Source organism: Pseudorasbora parva, chromosome 16 (genome assembly GCF_024679245.1).
Source record: "Pseudorasbora parva isolate DD20220531a chromosome 16, ASM2467924v1, whole genome shotgun sequence".
NCBI classification, from domain to species: domain Eukaryota; kingdom Metazoa; phylum Chordata; class Actinopteri; order Cypriniformes; family Gobionidae; genus Pseudorasbora; species Pseudorasbora parva.
The window spans coordinates 38,610,477-38,634,267 of NC_090187.1; the positions used below are offsets into that span (position 1 = coordinate 38,610,477).

At 39.0% G+C, this 23,791-nt stretch overlaps 1 protein-coding gene and 1 long non-coding RNA gene across 2 annotated transcripts; both read left to right on the forward strand.

Moving 5' to 3' along the window:
• Positions 1 to 6,808: 6,808 nt before the first annotated feature.
• On the forward strand, positions 6,809 to 14,442 carry LOC137043252 (uncharacterized). The gene is made up of 3 exons (XM_067419444.1): positions 6,809 to 6,910; positions 7,374 to 13,868; positions 14,332 to 14,442. The coding sequence occupies exon 2, from the start codon at positions 7,580 to 7,582 to the stop codon at positions 13,649 to 13,651; it is 6,072 nt and encodes a 2,023-aa protein (XP_067275545.1). The 5' UTR covers positions 6,809 to 6,910; positions 7,374 to 7,579; the 3' UTR covers positions 13,652 to 13,868; positions 14,332 to 14,442.
• Positions 14,443 to 18,645: 4,203 nt separating this feature from the next.
• LOC137043521 (uncharacterized) lies at positions 18,646 to 23,791 on the forward strand. Its single transcript, XR_010898510.1, has 6 exons — positions 18,646 to 18,913; positions 19,503 to 19,538; positions 20,025 to 20,127; positions 21,595 to 21,759; positions 21,839 to 21,939; positions 23,333 to 23,791. It is a non-coding gene; the product is annotated as an uncharacterized lncRNA (long non-coding RNA).

Here is a 23,791-nt window from a genome sequence, read left to right on the forward strand (position 1 = left end):
AATAGTGATACCAATGCTGCTAAAGTTGGAGAAAACAACAAAGGAAATTATCTTGAAAGTTGTTGTGGAGATAACACTCACTTAGGAGCTCAACAGATACACAAAACAACAAAAAACAAATGAGATCAAAGGAAGATTTTTATTATTATTATTGTACCATAGAGATTAAAAATAAAGATTGCATGACCAGAATTAAAGGCAGGATGATAATTTCAAAGGCACCCAGAAACAGCTGTGTCATGCAACTTTTAGCTCTTATGCTGATCTGTTGGACCACATGAGATTCTAAAAGTGGCATGTAGGCCTAATAAATAGCAAAAAGTGACTTTTGAGCACCAAATCAGTGTATTAGAATTAAGGATTTCTGAAGGAAAGACTTTAAAAAAAATGCAGGTCTCCAATTGAACATTTTCAAGTGACTGATCACATCTAAATTTTTCAGTTGGCTGAATTGATTATGAAGCTCGCAAGCATTTCAAACTACACTCACTTCTTCTGGAGGGGCAAGATCTTTTTTTCAGGAGCAGCTTCTTAGCAAAACCTACTTTATACTGACCATCGTTTATAAAGCAGTCTGGTGAGAAATGATTTGCGCAAACATAAAAGCATTGACGTTGATCGGGGGGAATATTCCCTTCGAAAACAAAACTCAGCCACTCGGTCTTCAGCAGTTTGGATTTAGGAACATCATGACTGCTGTGTTCATTATTATACACTCTAAAAAATGCTGGGTTAAAAACAACCCAAGTTGGGTTGAAAATGCCCCGACCCAACAATTGAGTTGTTTTAACCCAATGGTTGAGTTGTTTTAACCCAGTGGTTGGGTTAAATGTTGCTTAAGACAACCCAATTGCTGGGTAAGAACAACTCAACCATTGGGTTAAAACAACTCAACCATTGGGTTAAAACAACTCAGTTGTTGGGTCGGTGCATTTTCAACCCAGCTTGGGTTGTTTTTAACCCAGCATTTTTTAGAGTGTACCCAAGAACAGAACAGAACGCCACAATCATTCTGCTCCAACATATCAACAATTGCGGACTATGATGATGACAGCTCGCTCAGGGCGGGTCTGAGGTGAAACGCTGCTCAATCAACAGTCGTGGTATGGGTGTGTGACGTCACATGGTCGGACGACTTGATTTGAGACAGGAGAAAACATAAGGAGATTTTAAAAAACAAACACTTTTTTATCATTATAGGATGGTTGTGTACAGGCACTGCCAACACACATTTCCATACAAAGAACTAAAAGTGCATTTACCATTATATGACTCCTTTAAAACAGAAAAAAAGTTATTTTAAAATATATATATTTTTTAATTTGTAATCAAATGTATGCAGCCTAGGTTAGCGTGGAATGTATATGCCAAAATGTGTTTTGGCGTGCATATGGTATTCAGTTTTTTGCGTACTTTATGGCGTATTATACACACAAACCACCCACCCCCATCCTACCCAAGAGCGTGTCATATACACGCCATAAAGTGACGTGACACTCAAATACAGACTCCTCTGTCATTATCCCTCTTCTAAAAGGTGCTCATCATTGACTATTATTAACACTATTGTAAGCAGAAAGCTTTTCTTCAGTAATCTAAGTGGCATTTCAAACCCATTAGTGCAAATGTAGACCCACCTCTATTTTCTACTTACAATTAAGTCACTCAGCACTATTCATGTTTTCTCAAGTATGAGCTTTATTTGAACTTTCTATTACAACAGTAAAATCTTTAAGATTTTTTACCATACCTTGTTACCAAAGAGGTGCAGTCCCAGGATAACCAACACCCCATTTATATATTTGTATAAACATATATATAAGAGTGGTTCTATAATTGGAGATACATTTTGCATTTTAAAAAGGTAAGGAAACAAACTGTTCGCTAACATAAATATTTTTCAGTATCATTTTTTAAAAAACATAACATTTTAATAATTATTAAAAAAATGTGTTTACTTTTAACGGAAAAGTATTACCCTTTACTGAGTTTTTATTTACACCTAGCATGCCTTGTTGGCAAGTGGTATTCACATTAGCTCCGCCTAACAATGCCTGGTTGGGCCAAACAAGATAAAAAAAGACGTGTATTCAACATCTTCAGTGGTGCAGTCAGTTGCATAAGTCTAAAAGATCTAGGTTTTGACGCGAATGACCCGGGTTCGAATCCGCCTTTTACAGAGCTCGCTCTTCTCCCTTTTCCTAAAAAAAGGCAAAGGCATTTACTTTCAATAAAAAAATAAAAAAATATTCTAAAAGTGGAAATAAAATGTCTAACAAAATGTTTAATAATAATAAAAGGGTAGGTGTAGCAAGGGCTTTTATTATCCCATTAAGGCAGCATCCGTTTAATAATTTTACTAAATATAAAAAATTACACTATGATGTAAGGCAGGGGTGTCAGTCCCTGCTCCTGGAGAGCTACCATCCTGCAGATTTCAGTTCCAGCACTGCTCCAAAACACCTGTCTGTAATTATTTAGCACCCTGATTACCATGATTAACTGGTTCAGGTGTATTTGATTCAGATTGGAGCTAAAATCTGCAGGACGGTAGCTCAGGACCAGGCCACCCCTAATGTAACGGATAGACAATTTTAACCTTTTTAGCTGACAACTCCACATGGCACTAATGAAATCATGATTAAAATGTTTTTAAACAACCCACAGTGTGTTTAGTGATAAATTCTGTAATGAATATAATACATTTTATAAAAAGGCTGTAACAGTAAGTACTAATCAACAGCCAATACCCTATGTGATATGCATGTTAATAGTGAGATTTGGACCCTAAACTAAAGTGTTACGAAATACAATTCATGGGCATCATGCACAATTAGAACTCAAAATATTAATTAACAATATCCATCAATGGGATTGATTATAGGTGACTGGGGAAAAATGCTGTTATTAACTGTTAAATGCTTCTGCAGTTACCAAAAAATCACTTGATGGCGTTTTGAGGCCTGTATACTGTAATGTTGCATAAAATGTAACACGAAACACCTAAATATGCACCTAAACCATAACTGATAACTAAAATAATATAAACAGAATAAAATGTAATCTGGGATTGATGATTTGTCACAGCAGGGGGTAAGAGGTGCCATCTTCTATCTCATATATGAATATGATTCCCATTTATCGGATGATTCCCATCAACATCATTGGAAAAGTGACTTTTTTTGGTACAGATATATCTATAAAAATTTAAACATCTCTAGTTAACTTGCAGAATATTATTTTAGCTTGTTTGTGCAAAATAAAAGGCGATCTGGTGATAAAATGTGTTGCTTTTGAAATCATGCCGCTGTTGTCAGTGACAGCGGCTCCTGCACAGATGCGTGCTTCAATCCCGTTGTGGAGACTCTCTATTCATTCCAGTGAAAGCACAAAATAAAATGCACACAAACATGTCCCAGCCCTTGATATAAAATCACTGATGAACGCATTTGATTGTAGCCTAATGAGTAAAAAAAAAAGTATACGAGGGCGGATCGAACCCAAACCTCTGATGTGTTTAACAAAAGTTAACAGGGCGCCAATTTTCCAATTCCCCACACAGTGAAATTATAGATACACTCTAAAAAATGCTGGGTTAAAAACAACCCAAGTTGGGTTGAAAATGCACTAACCCAACAATTGTTTTAACCCAATGGCTGAGTTGTTTTAACCCAGCCATTGGGTTGTCTTAAGCAACATTTAACCCAACCGCTGGGTTAAAACAACTCAACCGTTGGGTAAAATCAACCCAATTGTTGGGTTAGTGCATTTTCAACCCAACTTGGGTTGTTTTTAACCCAGCATTTTTTAGAGTGTAATAGAAAACAGAGGATTTGTTTTAGTTTTTTAACCGCCCGTGCCTAAAACCGCTACTGACTACATGCAACCCCTCCTCAAACCCCGGTCCGCGGCATGAGAGTTGGATGCTCTAACAAAGAGGCTAAAGGCTGCAACCTCTAGCATCAGTCGCTAGAGAGTCTCTTGAGGTCCGAGGAGTGAGGTTTACTTGCACAGTGACTTCCGTTACATTACATACACATCTATCCCCAGGCCGAAACTTTCAGCCTTGCCTCCCTTGGTCTATCAGCCAATAATCATAGAGATAATCATCATTACGTGATTGTAATGCAGTTCGTAGAAGGGAAGGAAGGAACGTCCAACAACTTTAATAAATAATAAACAAAACGAAAGTAAACCGCGGACAGCCCATCACGGACGACTGCCGCACACACATAAAAAAACATAACATAAATCCAGGCCTGGTCCTCTCTCGTCCTTCACTGGTGTCGCTCTCCTTATATGCCTCCGAGCTCCCTCATGAGAGGACTCAGGCTTACGGGTGACACTCATTCGCAATCACGTCCCCGGTCTCGCTCGCTCCTCCCATGTCTCTCGCTCGTCCACTTCGCCACTGTGATATTAATGACTTTAAGCAAAACAATGGTGTTCTATTGCGCATACATGACTTTAATTGCTACTCTGTGACGTTCTAAAGCAGAGGGTTCTCAACCGTGGTCCTCGAAGACCACTGTCCTGCAGAGTTTAGCTCCAACCTAGATCAAACTCACCTACCTGTATCTTTCTAGTAATCCCGAAGAGCTTCATTAAGTGGTTCAGGTGTGTTTGATAAGGGTTGGAGCTAAACTCTGCAGGACAGTGGCCCTCGAGGACCAGTGTTGAGAACGCCTGTTCTAAAGCAACCGTCTACGGGAGAACAGCTAATTTGCCATTAGAAAAGTAAATGTTATATTTTATAGCTATGTGGCATTTTAACAGTATCTGTATATAATTTAATACCAAAAGGAACCATTTCCTTGCTTTTTTAAATTACATGTTTTTTTTGTTTTTTTTTTTGTATTTTGTTAAATTATGTTAAATGATCCACTACGCCATCCTCTTTATTGTTTCTTTATTGTTTGGATTTTTGCGTTCTTTGGCTATGGCAGTTAACTTTACTTCCGGTTGCGTTCTATCAGTAGCTGTTTTTCCATATGGTTTTGGCAAATAATGACATATTCTCAGGAATAACACATAAAAAAAATAAAAAAAATAGAAATAACACATAGCATCACAAGCGGAACAGCTCATATGTCAGTCAGCAGGGGATCTGTCATCACCATATCACAAGAAGCCCATATGACATCTCTCTTTTTGAAATCTTCAGTACATTGCATGACCTTTTAATCCTACCACTAGAGACACAGCCCAGGACTCCAGACCACATTCCCTATGGGATAATATCTGCCCTCACCATGTAGCCATCATCTATTAGAGGTTCACCTCACATGAATTACCTTTCTGCCATGATTTTCCCTCTTCCTCAATCCAGCTGGTAATTTTTTTTTTTATTTGACGCTGTAGAGCTTAAGATCTGCACTCTTATCAGCAAGCCTTGAGGCGTGCAGGCTGTTGGCATGCAGGGAAAATCCCTCCAGAGCATTAAGAATATGTCTGTAATGCAACATATGGGTCTGGTGCTAGATATAAGCTGGGATACGGATGAAGAAATTTGAAGATTTCAAGCCCAAATTCAAGATTCACGATTCCTTTTTTGTCCCTAGGGAAATTTGTCTTGGACATAAGGGTGCCAAATAAAAAAATATACAATTATAGTGCAACAGACACAGAAATAAGACATAAGTACAGACATAAGTGTATTCAGTACCTCTAAACAATCTGCATTGTTTATCTATTTGAGCTATCATTCAAAAAACCTTTAATTGAAAGTTTAGGTTAGACCTCTGAGGCAGACCAGACTAAAAAAATAACTTTTAAACCATTTTGTCATCCTAACAGCATATGTAATGAAGTGCAGCAGAGCAGGGCAAGAATATTGTATATTGGAGTGCACTGTTTGGCCATTTCTAATTATAGGATGGGACTTAAGGCTGACTTATACTTCTGCATCAGACCTGCGGCGTAGACTTTATGTCGATTTTCATTTATACTTCTGCGTCCTTGTCCGAGTAGATGTGCAGTTACACATGCAGAGGGAGCATGGAAGGCCGACAGGGCCAAAAACACATGCATTTTAACACGTATTTAACGTGTATTACACGTGTTAAATACATGTTAAAATTAATGTGTTTTTCACATGTTTATTTGTTTGCGCAGAACAAATAAATGCATATTTAATGCGTATTTTTTCCATATTTAACATTAAAATGTTAAAAATCAGTTTGTGTAATCATGTAATTAATAAATAATTAACTGCCTGGGTATTTTAAAACGTAATATAATCAAATTGAAAAAAACGGTACTTCATTTTTGGAAACTGATTTTGTAATCCAGATTACATTACATTTAATCAGTTACTACCAGCACTATACAATTTCTTTCTTTCTTTGTAGCTGATTGATCGCTGAAAATAACATTTCAGGTTAATTTGTTTTAAATTGCATATTTTACATTATTCACAGTGCTGCTTTTAGATGCAAAAATCATTTTAAGTTCTATAACATTGTTTACCAGACATTATTTCACTTGTATAGTGCACACATTTACAGCCACTTTTGTGCATATTTACTTTGATATGCAAATTAGATTTATATGACAAATAACATTTGCGCCAATGCACCCAGATCTACTGACATGACGTCGTTCATAATTTTGATTCATCTTTATTTTGATACTGTTTTATACCTAAACATAAGTCTTTTCTAATTTTATACTGCATTTTTTGGTATTGACTACTAGTAGCATGAATCACAATGAGTGGTCTTTCAGTGTATTTCAAGAACTAATATACAAATTGTATAAAATCCCTGTTGAACTCTTAATTTGAATTCGTGTGTGACATCGCAAGGGGGTGGAGTCAGGGACATGCACAAACAAGTTCGTTTCACAGAATGTTCGGTCGCTGCAATGAGACAGATCGCGGTTTGTTTGGTGTGTGTGCGTTCTTGATAACGTAAGTTTACTTTAATATACATCATTATGTGACTGTGTATAGGTTTATATGCAGACATATGCATGCTTATTCCATATATTGTTGTTTTGCCGCGATATTTATTGCTCGTGCTAAGAATGTTTAGATTAACAGACGCATTTATGCAGGCAAGTCTGTTATTGCCAACATGTATATAACGACGCTGATATGGATCGCCGTTATATTTGTGCTGTCACTTTACTGGCATACAGTTTGGGTGTGTTGTTTACATTATGTATAAGGAGTAGGCCTTTTTGATTGTGTTCAGCATAAAATAATGTTATGCCTCTGTTCTATTACTGAAACAAGAGCTCCATCTTGTGGTCATTGGTTTAATTTCACCCTGTACTACTCAATGTATAACTAAAGGTTGCTTTATTTACTGTGATATATATTTTCAAGCATTGCATTTCATTTATTCATTGTTATTGTTTATTTATTTCAGAAACCACACATAGAACTACATCTAACCCAAACTACTTGTGTATTTGACGGAATAAATAAATGCTTGGGAACTGAAGCTGTCATGCATTTATTTGCCTATAAACCTTCTGATAGAGGTTGAGTATTGGATGTTGACAAGCCAGTGCATTTACGCACATACATCTTTAACAAAGTGGTCCTTCGAGCCGGATTCAACATCTTATCCTCATGGCAGCATCCCGTGATTACACTGAGGAACAACAAAGTCTCCGTCCAAGCAGGATCCGACGAATTCCTGGACATCTGGAAGACTTTGTACTTGCTTCCCAACCCCGGCAGCTAGTTCCACCCCCCTTGCAAGAGGATTTAAGTCATATGCATATTAGTGAGACTGTCTCTGCATCAGATGTGGATTATCGAACTTCTACTCCTGATAGACTTTGGACTTTGCAGTACACTGAGACTACAAGGTTACGTAGAGTGGAGGAGTGTGTTTGGAATGTTCAAGAGCAAATCAGGGAGCTACAAAGCACTTTACAAATGTCGCTCGAACAAGGCAAAGTTTCACCACACATGCATCAGGGCTACTCTCATGCCACCGGTACTGAACATCAACGGTCAGTCCCTCACTCAGGCAGTCAGCAGCAGTCCATCCAGCAACGTAGTGCCAGTTTGCCTCTTCTCTATGCAGACATAAACCCAGGTTCACAAACCCCTGACAATCTTGGAAGAGCAAGGTACTCTTATCAAACGATGCCTGCACACTCATCAAACACAGCCATACCTCAGCCTCCAGTCCAACAGCCGCCAGGGTTATTACCTCAGGCTCAACAGCCCTTGTATCGTCCATCATCTGTCCCTGTTATTGATCGTTATGTAGCACGACAAGCGCTACGACCAGAGTCTGCTCCAGCAGGTATGATACATCAGCCATATGTTTATCAACCCTCTAGTGATCTACAGCAGACATTTCAGCCGCAAGTCCAGTCCTTTGGGCAACAATGTGCACATCCAATGACATCATCTACGTCTACAGTGTACCGAACTGTGACCGGCAGACCGCCAGTTTATGCACCTCCTATGACACCTGTGCAGAGCAATCCTGTGAATTCCAATTATGTACAACCCCAGTTAATACAGTCAGTACCAGCATTTGTTCCAGCACAGCCTCTGATGTTTCAGTGCTCAGAACGTCGCCCACTGCAATCTGTAAATTATTCAGATCCATACACACAGGGCTATCGGCCTATCAGACCCACGGACACAATACCTCAGCCACAGTCATGTCCTGCACCATTTTCTTCTACTGAACAGACAGCAGGTCATGTTCCAAGCATGGTGGAGATGGCTATTGCTTCGTCTTATGGAATACCTAAGCCTAAGCTCATTAATTTCACCACGGGAAAGGAGAGTGATTTTGCTCTGTTAAAAAAGGGACTTGATGGCATCCTTGGCCCACATCTCCATTTGACAGAAGACTATAAATTCCAAGTGTTACTTGATCATCTCAAATTACCAGCTGCTTTACAGATAGCGAAGAGGTACATGTATGACCACATGCCTTATACACGCGCCATGCAAGCTTTGCAACAGCGCTATGGACAGCCTCGACAACTGATACAGGGAGAAATAGGCAACATTCTTCGCACACCTCCTCTGAGACCAGGTGATGCTCAAGGGTTTGAGGACTTTGCTTTATCAGTTAGCACTCTGGTTGGTCTCCTCAATACATTGGATGGGTCTTCCAAGACTGAGCTTATGTGTGGTTCCCATGTCGATAGATTGCTCACCAAGCTCTCATCATCTCATAGAGATAGCTTTGTTGAATACTGTCTAGCAAAGGGCATTCTCCAAAATGGGTCTGATAGAACCTACACTCTTCCGGAGTTTGCAGAGTGGCTCGAGAAAAAATCACAAGCGCTTCAAATATCGAGGAGAGCGGCTGAACTCTACAGTTCAGATAGACCTCGCTCTGAGAATAGAGAACAGAGAAACTCAAAGCCACCAAAGGTACAATCCACAATCTACTATGGCATGGATCAGGCGATAGAGAAACCCTCTGCCTCATCTACTTCATCTTTTCAGAAAGGGAAAGAGCAGACAAAATTCAAGAAACGGGAAAGCTTTAAACCGTACTGCCCTTTCTGCAAATGCCAAGAGCATTACCTCAACTCTTGTCCTGAATTTGTCAAATTAACCATCCCACAGATAACAGCATGGATAAAGGACAATGACAGATGCTGGAGGTGCGGTAGAGGACATGAGCCTGCAAACTGCACCCTGAAAAAGCCATGTTCCAATTGTGGTGAACAACATTTGTCAATTCTCCATGAAACCGCAGCCAACATCAACAAGAGCATTCTTACTATGAATACAGTAGCCCGCACTGTGTACCTTGATCAGGTTACTCACTCTGGCAGAGTCATGTTGAAAGTGGTTCAGGTCAGACTCCATAGCAAAGGGAGAATGTTGGACACATATGCCATTCTAGACGATGGTTCTGAAAGGACCATAATTCTCCCGACAGCAGTGCATTACCTTGATCTGGATAAGGCAGATGAATCACTCGCCCTCAGGACAATTAGACAAGAAGTAGTAGAGATCCAGGGTGCATCAGTCTCATTTGAGGTGTCTGCCTCTGTGAATCCGAGCATTCGTCACAAGATATATAATGCTTTTACAGCACAAGAGCTAAACATTGCCCGACAATCCTGCCCTGTGGATATTCTAAAGCACAAGTTTGCACATCTGAGAGACGTTCCCATTACACCATTCAAAGAGGTACAGCCCATGCTCCTCATCGGTTCTGATTACCCACATCTCGTTACACCAATAGCTCCAGTACTCATGGGCTCATTGGGCAGTCCTGTTGCAGTCAGTACAAGTTTGGGCTGGGCCATACAAGGTCCAACTACATTCCTAGACCAGCCATTGGAGACTACCTGCTTGAACCTCTCGCTGTTCAATGCTCCTATACAAGATCTGTCTCATCATGTTGAAAAGTTGTGGCAAGTCGACACACTTCCCTTTCAGCCTGTGAAAGACATAACACGATCCAAGCAGGACAGGGAGGCTCTTCAAATGCTGGAAGCAAAAACAAAGAGGGTTGAAGTGGATGGGGTCTCCCGCTATGCAACTCCTCTTCTTCGCAGAGTTAATGCGACTGTTTTGAATGCAGGTTCAGAATCAGTCATGGCTCTTCTAAGGGCCACTGAGCGCCGTTTGAATCAAAATTCAGAGCTAGCAGAAATCTACAATAAAGAAATCCACAAATTGGAGCAAGCAGGATATGCAATAAAACTCACTCCTGAAGAGGAGAAAGGAACAGATGAGTCATGGTTTATTCCCCACCACCTTGTGCACCACAACAACAAAGCCAGGGTGGTGTTCAACTGTTCTTATCACTTCCACCAAGCTTCACTGAATGATCAGTTACTCCCAGGACCTACATTGGGTCCATCACTGCTGGGAGTTCTCCTCAGATTCCGACAATATCCTGTGGCCATCAGTGGGGACATTCGTTCAATGTTTCACCAAGTGCGCTTACTTCCAGAAGATCAACCTTTGCTGCGCTTCTTGTGGAGAGATCTGGAAAAGGAGAGGAGTCCTGACATCTATGAATGGCGTGTTCTTCCATTTGGAACCACGTGCAGCCCATGTTGTGCCATCTATGCCCTCCAGCGTCATGTAATAGACCATCGTGAAGGCAATGAAGAGGTAGCAGACTCAGTATTGACATCCTTCTATGTGGATAACTGTTTGCAGTCCCTTCCCACAACTAATAAGGCCAAACAGCTCATAGATAAAATGAGAGCGTTACTATCTGCTGGGGGGTTCGAAATAAGACAATGGGCCAGTAACTACCCAGAGGTAATTGCTCATCTACCAACTGAAGCACGATCGGAAAGCTGTGAGCTATGGCTAACTGTAAACAAGACAGACCCACAAGAGTCTACACTCGGGCTCTCTTGGCATTGCCCCTCCGACAAGCTTGGCTATCGAAACCGGCCACTATCAACAGAGGAGCCTACTATGCGCAATATCTATAGAGTGCTAGCTTCCCAGTATGACCCTCTTGGTTATATTTTGCCTTATACCACCCGGGCTAAAATCCTTGTTCAAGCTCTGTGGATAAACAAAAGAGGCTGGGATGACCCCATTGGAAATGAGATGCTCGGCAAATGGCAAGAATGGACCAATGAACTGCAGTATCTTCCCATGGTAGGCATGCCAAGGTGCTATTTCCCAGACTGTCCAGAACCTAACAATGACAAGATTGAGTTGCATATTTTTTGTGATGCGTCTGAGCGGGCTTACGGTTCAGTGGCATATCTGCGTCTCCAAGACAAGAAAGGAGGGATTTATACCTCATTCGTTATGGCCAGATCCCGTGTTGCACCAAAAAAGCAACTATCAATACCCCGACTGGAACTGTGTGGTGCCCTTACTGGAGCCCAACTGGCTAAACTCCTCTTAACTGAAATCAGCCTACCCATCCATACAACTGTTCTCTGGACAGACTCCACCACAGTTCTTACATGGATCAAGTCTGAATCCTGCCATTACAAGGTATTTGTTGGCACACGGATTGCTGAAATACAGGAGTTGACCAGTTCAGAAAATTGGAGATACGTGAACTCAGAACTAAACCCTGCTGATGATATTACAAGAGGGAAAACCCTTGATGAACTCTCTCAAGAATGTCAGTGGAATCAGGGCCCTCACTTTCTACAACAGTCACCAGAAAACTGGCCAACACAACCTACTGTATCTTCAAATGACGAGAATGAGCTAAGAAAGTCATTGTTCTGTGCTCATGTTGCTGTCATTCACTCTTCCCTTCCAGATCCAGAGCATTACACAACATGGGCAGACTTAGTCCAAGCTACCTACCAATCTGTTCATGGGGCGGCAGCACCCCCAATGTTAGCATCACAGCGCATTGATACTGAATTGCTTCTTCTGAGACAAGCCCAGCAGGATTGTTTTACTGATGAAGTACATGCCCTTCAGAATGGTAAGGTCATCCATGCTACCAGTAAGTTAAGTACTCTGTCACCTGAATATGATCAAACCATGGGATTAATTCGGGTAGGAGGTCGTCTTCGCAAAGCTGAGAAACTTGATGTTGATACTTTACATCCTATTGTACTGGCACCTGATCACCCTATCACTAAACTAATAATTCAAGACTACGACGACCGACTGCTTCATCCTGGTCCTGAACGTGTCTTCGCAGAAGTACGAAGAACCTACTGGATTATCCGAGGCAGACAAGCCATAAAGAAATATCAACACCAATGTAGAGAATGCAGGAAATGGCGCAGTAATCCAGTCAACCCTAAAATGGCAGATCTCCCTGATTCTCGTCTTAGATTATATCAGCCTCCTTTCTGGTCAACTGGAGTTGACTGCTTCGGACCATTTACAGTAAAGATGGGCAGAAGACATGAAAAACGCTGGGGGATCATATTCAAGTGTCTCACCACACGGTGTATCCACTTAGACCTCCTGCATAATATGGATACTGACTCATTTCTCATGGCTTTACGTCGTTTCATTGCACGACGCGGCAAACCCTTCGAATTAATATCTGACCAGGGAACAAATTTCAGAGGTGGGAATCGAGAACTTCAAGAAAGCTTCTCTGCACTTGAGCCAAGCATTCAAGAAAAACTGAGTGAACACAGCATTTCATTTCAGTTTAATCCTCCACATGCACCTCATTTCGGTGGAGTGTGGGAGCGTGAAATCCGCTCCATAAAATCCTGTCTTCAAGTAGTACTTAAAGCTCAAATTGTGTCAGAAGAAGTACTATCTACTGTTCTTGTGGAAGTGGAAGGGATACTAAATTCCAAACCACTTGGTTATGTATCATCAGAGATATCTGACACTGACCCAGTTACACCAAACCTCTTGCTGATGGGGCGGCGGGATGCCTCTCTCCCTCAAGTGGTTTACGGAACAAGAGAATTACTTGGAAAGAGAAAATGGCGACATAGTCAAGTCATAGCTGACCAGTTCTGGAAACAGTTCATTCAGAACTACTTGCCAAGTTTGCAACCCCGTGCCAAATGGAAAAAATCTACACCAAATCTATCATTGGGGCAAGTAGTTATGGTCGTGGACTCCCAATTGCCACGAGCCCTCTGGCCAGTGGGTAGAGTAAACCGAGTTGTTACCAGCAGTGACGGGACAATTAGAGTGGCAGAAGTAACTATTGGTAATCGCACCTACAGTCGCCCTGTCTCTAAACTAATTGTGCTTCCAGAGATGCCTACTGATTCCAATGGTACATAATTTAAGGGTACAGGGACCTTTACTTGATTTCTAATTTGCTGTACAAATTAGGGGGCGGCTGTATAAAATCCCTGTTGAACTCTTAATTTGAATTCGTGTGTGACATCGCAAGGGGGTGGAGTCAGGGACATGCACAAACAAGTTCGTTTCACAGAATGTTCGGTCGCTGCAATGAGACAGATCGCGGTTTGTTTGGTGTGTGTGCGTTCTTGATAACGTAAGTTTACTTTAATATACATCATTATGTGACTGTGTATAGGTTTATATGCAGACATATGCATGCTTATTCCATATATTGTTGTTTTGCCGCGATATTTATTGCTCGTGCTAAGAATGTTTAGATTAACAGACGCATTTATGCAGGCAAGTCTGTTATTGCCAACATGTATATAACGACGCTGATATGGATCGCCGTTATATTTGTGCTGTCACTTTACTGGCATACAGTTTGGGTGTGTTGTTTACATTATGTATAAGGAGTAGGCCTTTTTGATTGTGTTCAGCATAAAATAATGTTATGCCTCTGTTCTATTACTGAAACAAGAGCTCCATCTTGTGGTCATTGGTTTAATTTCACCCTGTACTACTCAATGTATAACTAAAGGTTGCTTTATTTACTGTGATATATATTTTCAAGCATTGCATTTCATTTATTCATTGTTATTGTTTATTTATTTCAGAAACCACACATAGAACTACATCTAACCCAAACTACTTGTGTATTTGACGGAATAAATAAATGCTTGGGAACTGAAGCTGTCATGCATTTATTTGCCTATAAACCTTCTGATAGAGGTTGAGTATTGGATGTTGACAAGCCAGTGCATTTACGCACATACATCTTTAACACAAATCTTACTCTATTTTAAAAACAGTGTATGAGAGTTTTGTTATATGCTGAGAATGATGAGATGATAGTCATACGAGATGAAATATGTTTCTGCTTGATTCTATTTAAAAAAAATATATAATGAATTAGATTTACAGGCTTGTTTTTCTGCTCATAATTGGCTTCTCATTTTTTAGCTTCCAAACAACACCTAAGTGATGCACTGATGCAGTAAAAAAAAAGGAAATTCATGGACGCTGTGTGTGTGTATATGTGTGTGTGTATATATATATATATATATATATATATATATATATATATATATATATATATATATATATATATATATATACATACATACATACATACATACATACATATACATATACATATATAATGATGCTGTCCTCACAAGAATACAACTTTAATATATATTGATATAAAATATAAAAAGGTTATTTTAAAACAATATTACTGCTTAAAAAATAACGAGTGAGGGAAAGTGCAGCTTTCAAAGCTGAAAATCCGCAAATAATAGATTTTGAAAATGGTACTTTCACTGCTTATAATGACTGTTCAGCAGTTTCATGCATAAATGACAGGCAGGTGCTGTAAATGGGAGGATGGCTTTGGCACAAAGAAGCCGTCTTTTGCTAATTAACAACCTTGAGTTTTGAGTAGCAGCTGTCAGATGATGTACAATTATAAAAAATAAAAAAACTGAAAAAGAAAGTGCCACCTATACACTCACACACGTGCTGAGTAACTGAGTACTGTGGGGTTATTTTATTGGGTTATTTTTTTGTTAATTTATCTACTGGGTCATCACATAACTACGCAGCGCTTGGTCAATCAATGTAGCCCAGTGTTGGGTAGTCTGTGCCAAACCGCTTAAAACTGAATAAATATGTCAACGGTCATTTTGTGTTCTTTTGAAGGGAAATTGCTGAAAGAAATTAAGGTTTGTATTACATTGTATTCCTATCTAATTATTAATGTACAAAGAGAAAATGTTACATTTTACCTTTTTTGTTTACATGTAAGTCACAGCAGTGCCACCAGGAAGTTTCACCACAATATTGTGGAAGAACACAGTCACTGCATAAGCTTCTTTCGGATCATAATATTAGGAATGTGTGATACTTCATTTATTTTTAATGAAGTTCCAGCTCACATGGGGAAGACATACAAGTGTGTTCGCTTCTTTTCACTGCAAAATCATTTGTAAACTAGTCTCAGGTCGTGCTGGATTTGCAGACACAATGTTGTGCCTTCTATATTGGATCCGACAGGAATGGTGCAACACACTTATGTGAGTAAAACGTCTTTTTTATATGTAATAGTAGTCCCGTGGATATGTTTCCAGACGGGCCGGTGATAGTTAAATAGTTAAATAATATTCCTTTCTTGATCTGGGCACGCGCATGTGTGTGTGTGTGTGTGTGTGTGTGTGTGTGTGTGTGTGTGTGTGTGTGTGTGTGTGTGTGTGTGTGTGTGTGTGTGTGTGTGTGTGTGTGTGTGTGTGTGTGTGTGTGTGTGTGTGTGTGTGTGTGTGTGTGTGTGTGTGTGTGTGTGTGTGGTTCGTGCTTATATCCACTGTCTGGGCGGGCCAAGTAATACAGAAATAATATTCCAATCAATCGCAGGTGGATGAGAAATAAATCATTGTGTTTGTTTGATAAAGACGTTTACGAGCCCTGTGAGAGAATCATTCCGGTTGCCGCTTTCAAAACAATCCCTCTCTCATGTGAACTGACCTGACAGGGGAGCTGAAGCTAATTATAATATACAAATCTTATCCAATCCTAACCGTGGGCATTTACTTCCAAGTCTTCAGTGAGTCACGCCCATCAAAACCCAACGTTCAGGAGAGAGCCTTAAAACCAGTGTAGAAAATAGCCTATTACTTATTAGTTATGATGTTTTTGAAGGTAAAAACCACACAAACGTCATTAGTTGACCTCAGACAACAGTATAAAAAAGCCAGTTCATGACACCAATAAAAGAACACTCTTACTTGAAATTAGGCTCATTTTCTTACACCCCTAGAGTTAAACAGTTAAGTTTTCGAAACCATTCAGCCAATCTACGGATCTGGCGGTATAGCACTTTTAGCATAGTTAACCACAGATCATTGAATCTGATTAGGAACTTTGCTGCTGTACCATGCGCAATGATATTACGAAGCACCTGAAAATAGGCTAACTTCCGTCAACATAACCAATGTGACAAACTGCTTACACAGAGAGGACTATTGCTGGGGAAATATTTTCAGATGCTTCGTAATATCATTGCGCTACTGCACCAATTGTACGGCAGCAAAGTTCCTGGATTATTACGCATGAAGGAGTATATAGTTCCTAGTAGACATTACACAATGCAAGAAGAAGAGGCAAGTTTTAAATAGGAAACATATCGAAAGTCTTTGGTCATTTTTATGCGAGATGCAAATGGTCTAATCAGATTCAATGATCTATGCTAAGCTATGCTAAAAGTGCTACCGCCAGATCCGGAGATCGGCTGAATGGATTCAAAAATGGTAAAAGTAAACTAAACTGCTAAAATGCGTTGGAAAATGAGTGCTCCTTTTATGGATTCCCCAGATTCCCATTGGCTGCTGTTGCTGCTCATGTTTAATACATGGTTTTGAGTATTTCATGACAGAAAAGACTGACAATGAATAGCCTTTGAAAAATATTGTATATGAACTTTTCCTGTCCTATATAACAAGAGATTTATATAAAGTGTATTTTTATTATTTCAAATTAAAAACATTCAATATCAAATTGACTGACCAAGCACTTAAGTTCACTTTAAAATGAAAATTCTGTCATCCTTTACTCACCCTCAAGTTGTTTCAAACCTGTATGAATTTCTTTCTTCAGCTGAACACAAGGGAAGATATTTTGAAGAATGTCAGTAGCCAAACAGTTAACTGGAGCCATTGACTTCCAAAGTAGGAAAAAAAAATACTATGGAAGTCAATGGCTCCCGTTAACTGGTTGGCTACTGATATTCTTCAAAATAGGCTGCAAAAGAAACTCTTGCTGCAGGAGCAATATGGCTTTAATTGCAATAAAATATGTAATTGCTTGAGATGAACAACTAAGTCAATGTCACAAATAATAAATGCACTGCCTAATGAATTGCATGTATGATTCGTCATATAGCATCATTACTTTATGTTACCATTCCAGTTTGCAGAAAACACTGATATAAAGAACACTCTTCATTATGTCACAATTCATATTTGCTGCAGGTCACAAACCAATCCTTGGTGATAATGACCAAAAAATGGTAAGGGAATTTTTTCGTTTGTAGTTCACCTCATGGTCAGAGGAACTAATCAGAAATGCTAGGCATTTTTTCCTCATCGTTACAGCTATTTGTGCACAAACCTCTATGCGTCACACATGACTAAAGGTTGTTTAACTGAGGTGAACATAAATACATCGCCCACCTCCACACACACTGAACCTAATATGTGTGTCATTCTAACCCCCTCCCCCTCTCCAGAAACTGAGAAAAGTTCACCAGAGAAAACTGAACTTCTAGAAGAAAACATCTTCTTGGAAGAGGGATCGTAATGAAGCTTTGAGAGCTTCAAATAAAGAAAGACAAACGTGTGATTTGGTGAGAAAGGTCTAATGATGTAATCTGTAGACGGACATAAGAGGGTATTGTATACCCTGGAAATATCGTCTTTTAAAAACCTATTTCCCAAGAGATTAACCCACAGGTAAAATGTCTACTCAGTGTAATCTCATCTCATCATGACTTCTGCCACTGTTTGTTTTGTACAAATTGATAGCTGTCTGTTTGATGTGATTTCATCAGGTAGACTACAACATGCACCTGGATCCACATTTCAAACAACCAATCAGATTAGTTTACAGTTTATGTCAAGTTTAGATTTACATAAGTTTCTACATCAGTGTTATTCACCTTTCCCTCTGATTTTAGGGATAATTTATGGGTAGGGTTAGGTTAAAGAGTAAGGATATACAACATTTTTAGAACTAAACAAGAATGCTGTTCCAAGATCAACAAAATATGTTGATCCAGAAACAAGCAAAGCCCTATTTTCCTTTTAATATCACGGGCCCTATCTTGCACCCAGCGCAATTGAGTATGTACACCGACGCATGTGTCATTCCTACACAGCAAATTCATCAGTGTTAAATTTCCAGTGTTAAGCCAATTCAGAGTAAAGTGTTGAATTTATAGTGTTATATTTAGAGAAATTAACACTATCAGTGTTAAAAGCTTGTTTGCTTTGGTGTAATCACTGAGTTACAGGTATACAACCCCCGACAACACCCCCCCAGTGTTATTTGGAACATCCGGGCATTTATTCAGCGATCTCGCAGAAAGATTTTTTCCAGACGCCATTTTTTTTTTGTGCCATGCGGAGGATAATGAGAAACGACCTGGTGAGTGAAAGTTACTTAAAAGTTTGGGTTTAATTGTCATTTTATATCAAAATTATTATCTTTGTGTTAGTTTGAGATATTTTACATTCAAGGGTGGATGCATTTATGTCCAAATGTGTTATGTGTCCTTGTTCGCTACACAAGGCGAAAGGCGAGCGGTTTTGAATATTGCTCCTGACGGTTATCTGTGTCAAGGAAAACTTTTTACTTTGCTTGCATTGTATGTCTCTCTTTTTTTATCAAACAGGAACTTTATTGTTGTAGTTGACAGGGTATATGTTAGGTGTGTCGAACATACGGCCTTCGGGCGGCCACACCATGGCTCAAGGATGTGTAAGTTACAATCCAGCCCGAGGGATGATTAGACGCCGTTTTCTGTCACTCGCTTTCACCCGGAGTAGGAGAGAGTTTTATCAGGCAGCTGTTTTCCGGTTTTGTCTATAATATCGCGCGCAATCTATTGAGCAACGTTAAAGTTATCAATTCTTATCACTGAATAAGTAAAATGTCACTAACTTCATAAACTTGTAAGTAATATATCTCTAATGACGGTATTTTTTTTTTTTGTACGTTCTCTCGTTATGTGTAGGAATCAACAGGATCGCGAGACTCTTTCTTCTATAAGGTAAGTAACGTTACGTTAGAGTTTTGGTTTTGTAAAGCTGCCGTTAGGCAAACATAACCATGTGTAGTTAGATATATGTCAACATTGGTATTAAATGTGTTAACGTTATGCAGATATTTATTATCAGCACAACACATATATTGTAAAGGCATGTTTTGTATTTGTAAAACTTTCATAATAAGAAGGTGGCATAAAGGGATTTTTTTATTTATTTCTGTCCGTGCGTTTGTTAAGAAGGGTAACAGAAAGATATTGCTGTCATCCTTAGCAGTTTGAAATGCAGTTTGTAAACTAAGACCATACAAAACATCTGCAAACCCTGCAGCTTCACTTTCAAAAGGTATTTTGTTCAGAGAGGATTTGAGTGTTGTAAAAGCTTTCTGATTCTTAATTTGCCGAAGAAGGACCTACCTATTTATCATTTAGTTTCCATTGCATAGATATATTATCTAGTAAATGTCCTGTTGTCCCTCTGTTTCTTTACAGGCTCATGCTGTTGATTGCAAAATTATCATTAAGGTGCAGTACGAAAATCGCAAGAAATACATCAAATTACAAGCTGCTGATTTTGATGAATTAATTTCTGAAGGTAAATATCACAATTTGTTAAACAACTTGACTAACAAGTAATTCAGACTAAGAGGTGGTCATTATGTTTTGTAATTTAAACAATTTACCATGTTTTGTCACTTAGTCAGAGAAAAGTTGTCCATCCCTGCGAACAAGATTAGTGGAATATTTTTTGGCACAGAGGTGGATGAAATAATATTTGCAGAATTATCCACAGTGGACGGGATTTGCTTTGTTGTCAAGGACAGTCATGTCTAATAATTTATAACTTAACTTCCGTCTGTTTTAAAGGGATAGTTCGCCCAACAATGAAAACTCATTAATTACTAGAGATGTCATGATTATATGATATCAAGTAAGTTGTGCAATTACCATCTTAAAAAAAATACCCCCATGTTTTCAGTGCCGTTGTGTTATTGACAATTTCACATGACCAAAGAGTGTCGCATGCTGTCAATAACATACAGCCCACCGCGGGATTGCAAGCACCCAAAAATGAAATGTCTGTCATTAACTCCTCGCCCTAATGTCGTTCCACACCCGTAAGACCTCCGTTCATCTTCACACACAGTTTAAGATATTTTATATTTAGTCCGAGAGCGAATGCAAGTGTATGCACACTATACTGTCCATGTCCAGAAAGGGAATAAAAACATCATCACAGTAGTCCATATGAGACATCAGTTAGTTAGAGAAGCCAATGCTGAATAAAGTCGTAGTTTGTGTTATTTTTGGACCCAAATGTATTTTGGATGCTTCAAGAGACTCTAATTAACCCACTGATGTCTCATATGGACTACTGTGATGATGTTTTTATTCCCTTTCTGGACATGGACAGTATAGTGTGCATACACTTGCATACGCTCTCGGACTAAATATAAAATATCTTAAACTGTGTTCCGATGATGAACGGAGGTCTTACGGGTGTGGAACGACATTAGGGCAGTCATTAATGACATAAATTTCATTTTTGGGTGAACTAACCCTTTAATGAGAAAGATAACAACAGAACAGTACAATGACAAGCTCGCTTAAATGGGCGTTTTTACATTTAGCTTTGCATCTGAATCTTCCGCTGTATTGTCAGCTTCTCACTCGTGATAAATTAAATCTGACTCCTGCCACTTGTCTGTGCTCAGTTCAGTTTTTAATTGTAATGTCTATTCTCTAACTGAATGACATCTTTTTTTTTTTTTTACTATAAAACAATCAAAACGATATCAATACATATGACTGTTTATGATTCTATATTCTATAACGAAAAAACATTTACAAGTCTTGACATCAAATCCGGGAGATAAGTCAGTAAATTCGAGTAAAATCACAGGCTTTGTTTATCCCGTGCGAATGTGCCACGCAAACAACTCAGATGTGGGAGTAATTTCTAAATCACAGAGGTGCCTAGATAATACTAATCCCGTGCGAATAGTGATTTAGTACATGATTGTCAGAAATATAAATTAAAAAAATGTTTCTGTTGCTCCAGATTTTAGCCTCCTCTTTGGTCTACAAACTGATGGAGAAGGGGCCTACATTCTATAAAGAAAAGGGATCAGAGAAGCAGAGAACCTTACTACCACCCCAGTGCTCCTGAGTTTGCTGAAGTCTGCCAGAAATCAGTACAATGACGAATCATCAGATGATCAACCAGGTATTCATTTCACAAGACTAATGTGACAACACCGCAAAAAAGTGAGTAAATAAAAATCACTGTTTGTGTTTCTTTTTAGAGTGGGATATGGCATCCAAAGACCTTCTAAAAAGAAAAAACGCACAGAAAACTGACATCAGCGCAGCTCAGGCCACGGACTATCTAGTTGCATTTCACAAGGTATGTGCAAAGCTACAGTTTGTGGGGTTTTTGTTTTGTAGTGGGTAGCACAAACTACAGGGGCACTGAAAAGCATTACAAGTCATTAAATGGATTTTAAGTAAGAAAAAAGGGTTAGTTCACCCAAAAATGAAAATTCTCTCATTAATTACTTACCCTAATATCATTTGACATCCGTAAGACCTCCGTTCATCTTCACACACAGATGAAGATATTAGTGTTGAAATCCGATGGCTCAGACAGGCCTTCATTGACACCAATGTCATTTCCTCTCTCAAGACCCATAAAGGCACTAAAGACGTCGTTACAAAGCCCATCTCACTACAGCGGCTCTACAATCATTTTATGAACCGATGAGAATAGTTGTTGTGCACAAAAAAACTAAATAACGACTTGTATACTGATGGGCCGATTTCAAAACAAAGTTTCAAGCGTTACGAATCAGTGAATCGATTCATGATTCGGATCGCGTGTCAAACTGCTGAAATCACGTGACTTTGGTGATCCGAATCATGAATCAATTCACTGATTTATAGCGTTCGAAACTTTGTTTTGAAATCGGCCATCACTATAAGTCATTATTTAGTTTTTTTGCGCACAAAAACTAGTCTCGTGGCTTCATAAAATGATTGTAGAGCCGCTGTAGTGAGATGGGCTTTGTAACGACGTCTTTAGTGCCTTTATGGGTCTTGAGAGAGGAAATGACATTGGTGTCAATGAAGGCCTTTCTGAGCCATCGGATTTCAACACTAATATCTTCATCTGTGTTCCGAAGATGAACGGAGGTCTTGCGTGTGTCGAAAGACATTTAGAGTGAGAATTGAATGAGAGAATTTTTTGGGTGAACTAACCCTTTAAGACAAAAAAAGGCTTTGTTTACGATGATATACTGTGATGACGATAATGTATGTTTGTGCATATTGGTTGGTTAGTTGGAAGTCCTTTCCAGCTCGGAACACAGGAATTGTTTAATGGAAGTGAAATGCACGCATCTTATAGAATAACCAGTTCTTGGAAATTTGTTTTACGATACCCAACCCTACTCGCCAAGGTTGAATTTATTTGAACAAATATACAATAACATTGTATATATTATAAAATATTAATTATTAATTAATAAACCTTTTAACTGGAATAACATAAAATAATAAACATTTTAATTGGAATTTATTTTAAATTATAATTTATTGCTTTGATTGAAAGCTGGATTTCCAGGATCATTACTCCAGTTGTCATATTTTGTGAAAACCATAATAAATTGTCATTCAAAACTACATTAAAAAGCTTATGTTTGTATGGCATAAAAAAATAAATAAATTAGATTTAACAAAATTTGCAGAAACCCTGAACTAGTAAGAATATTAAGCAAACTGATATGTATTTTTTCCCACAGTTGATCAGCAGCTTAGATGAACACTTGCGGAAACTGGAGGGACATCGTCAGCCTCATCTCCTTGCCTCTGGAACTCACAAGTTGGCCATCAGCAGTTACTACATTGTGATTGACAAGATGCTCATTCCATGCCAGGGAACCACGTCATTGGTAGATTTCGATGAACTATTTAAAGTGCTCTTTGTTTTCAGTGTAAGTTATGATGACTTTGTATTTTAAGTGCCCTGCATGTTATGTGAAGACTTGGATGATACGTGAAGCTCTTCGATGCTCGAATGTTTTATGCTTATAGACTTTTATATTCTACCAAACAGCTGCATCATATAAACTGTGAGGTATGCTTTGTTTTATGAAGTTAAATGTTGATCAGGGTCATTTTACAGTAAATCTTGAGTGCCCTGTCCCGGGCTAAATTTATTGTGAAGTCCTGGTAAAGGAAAAATAATAAAATGGATTCAT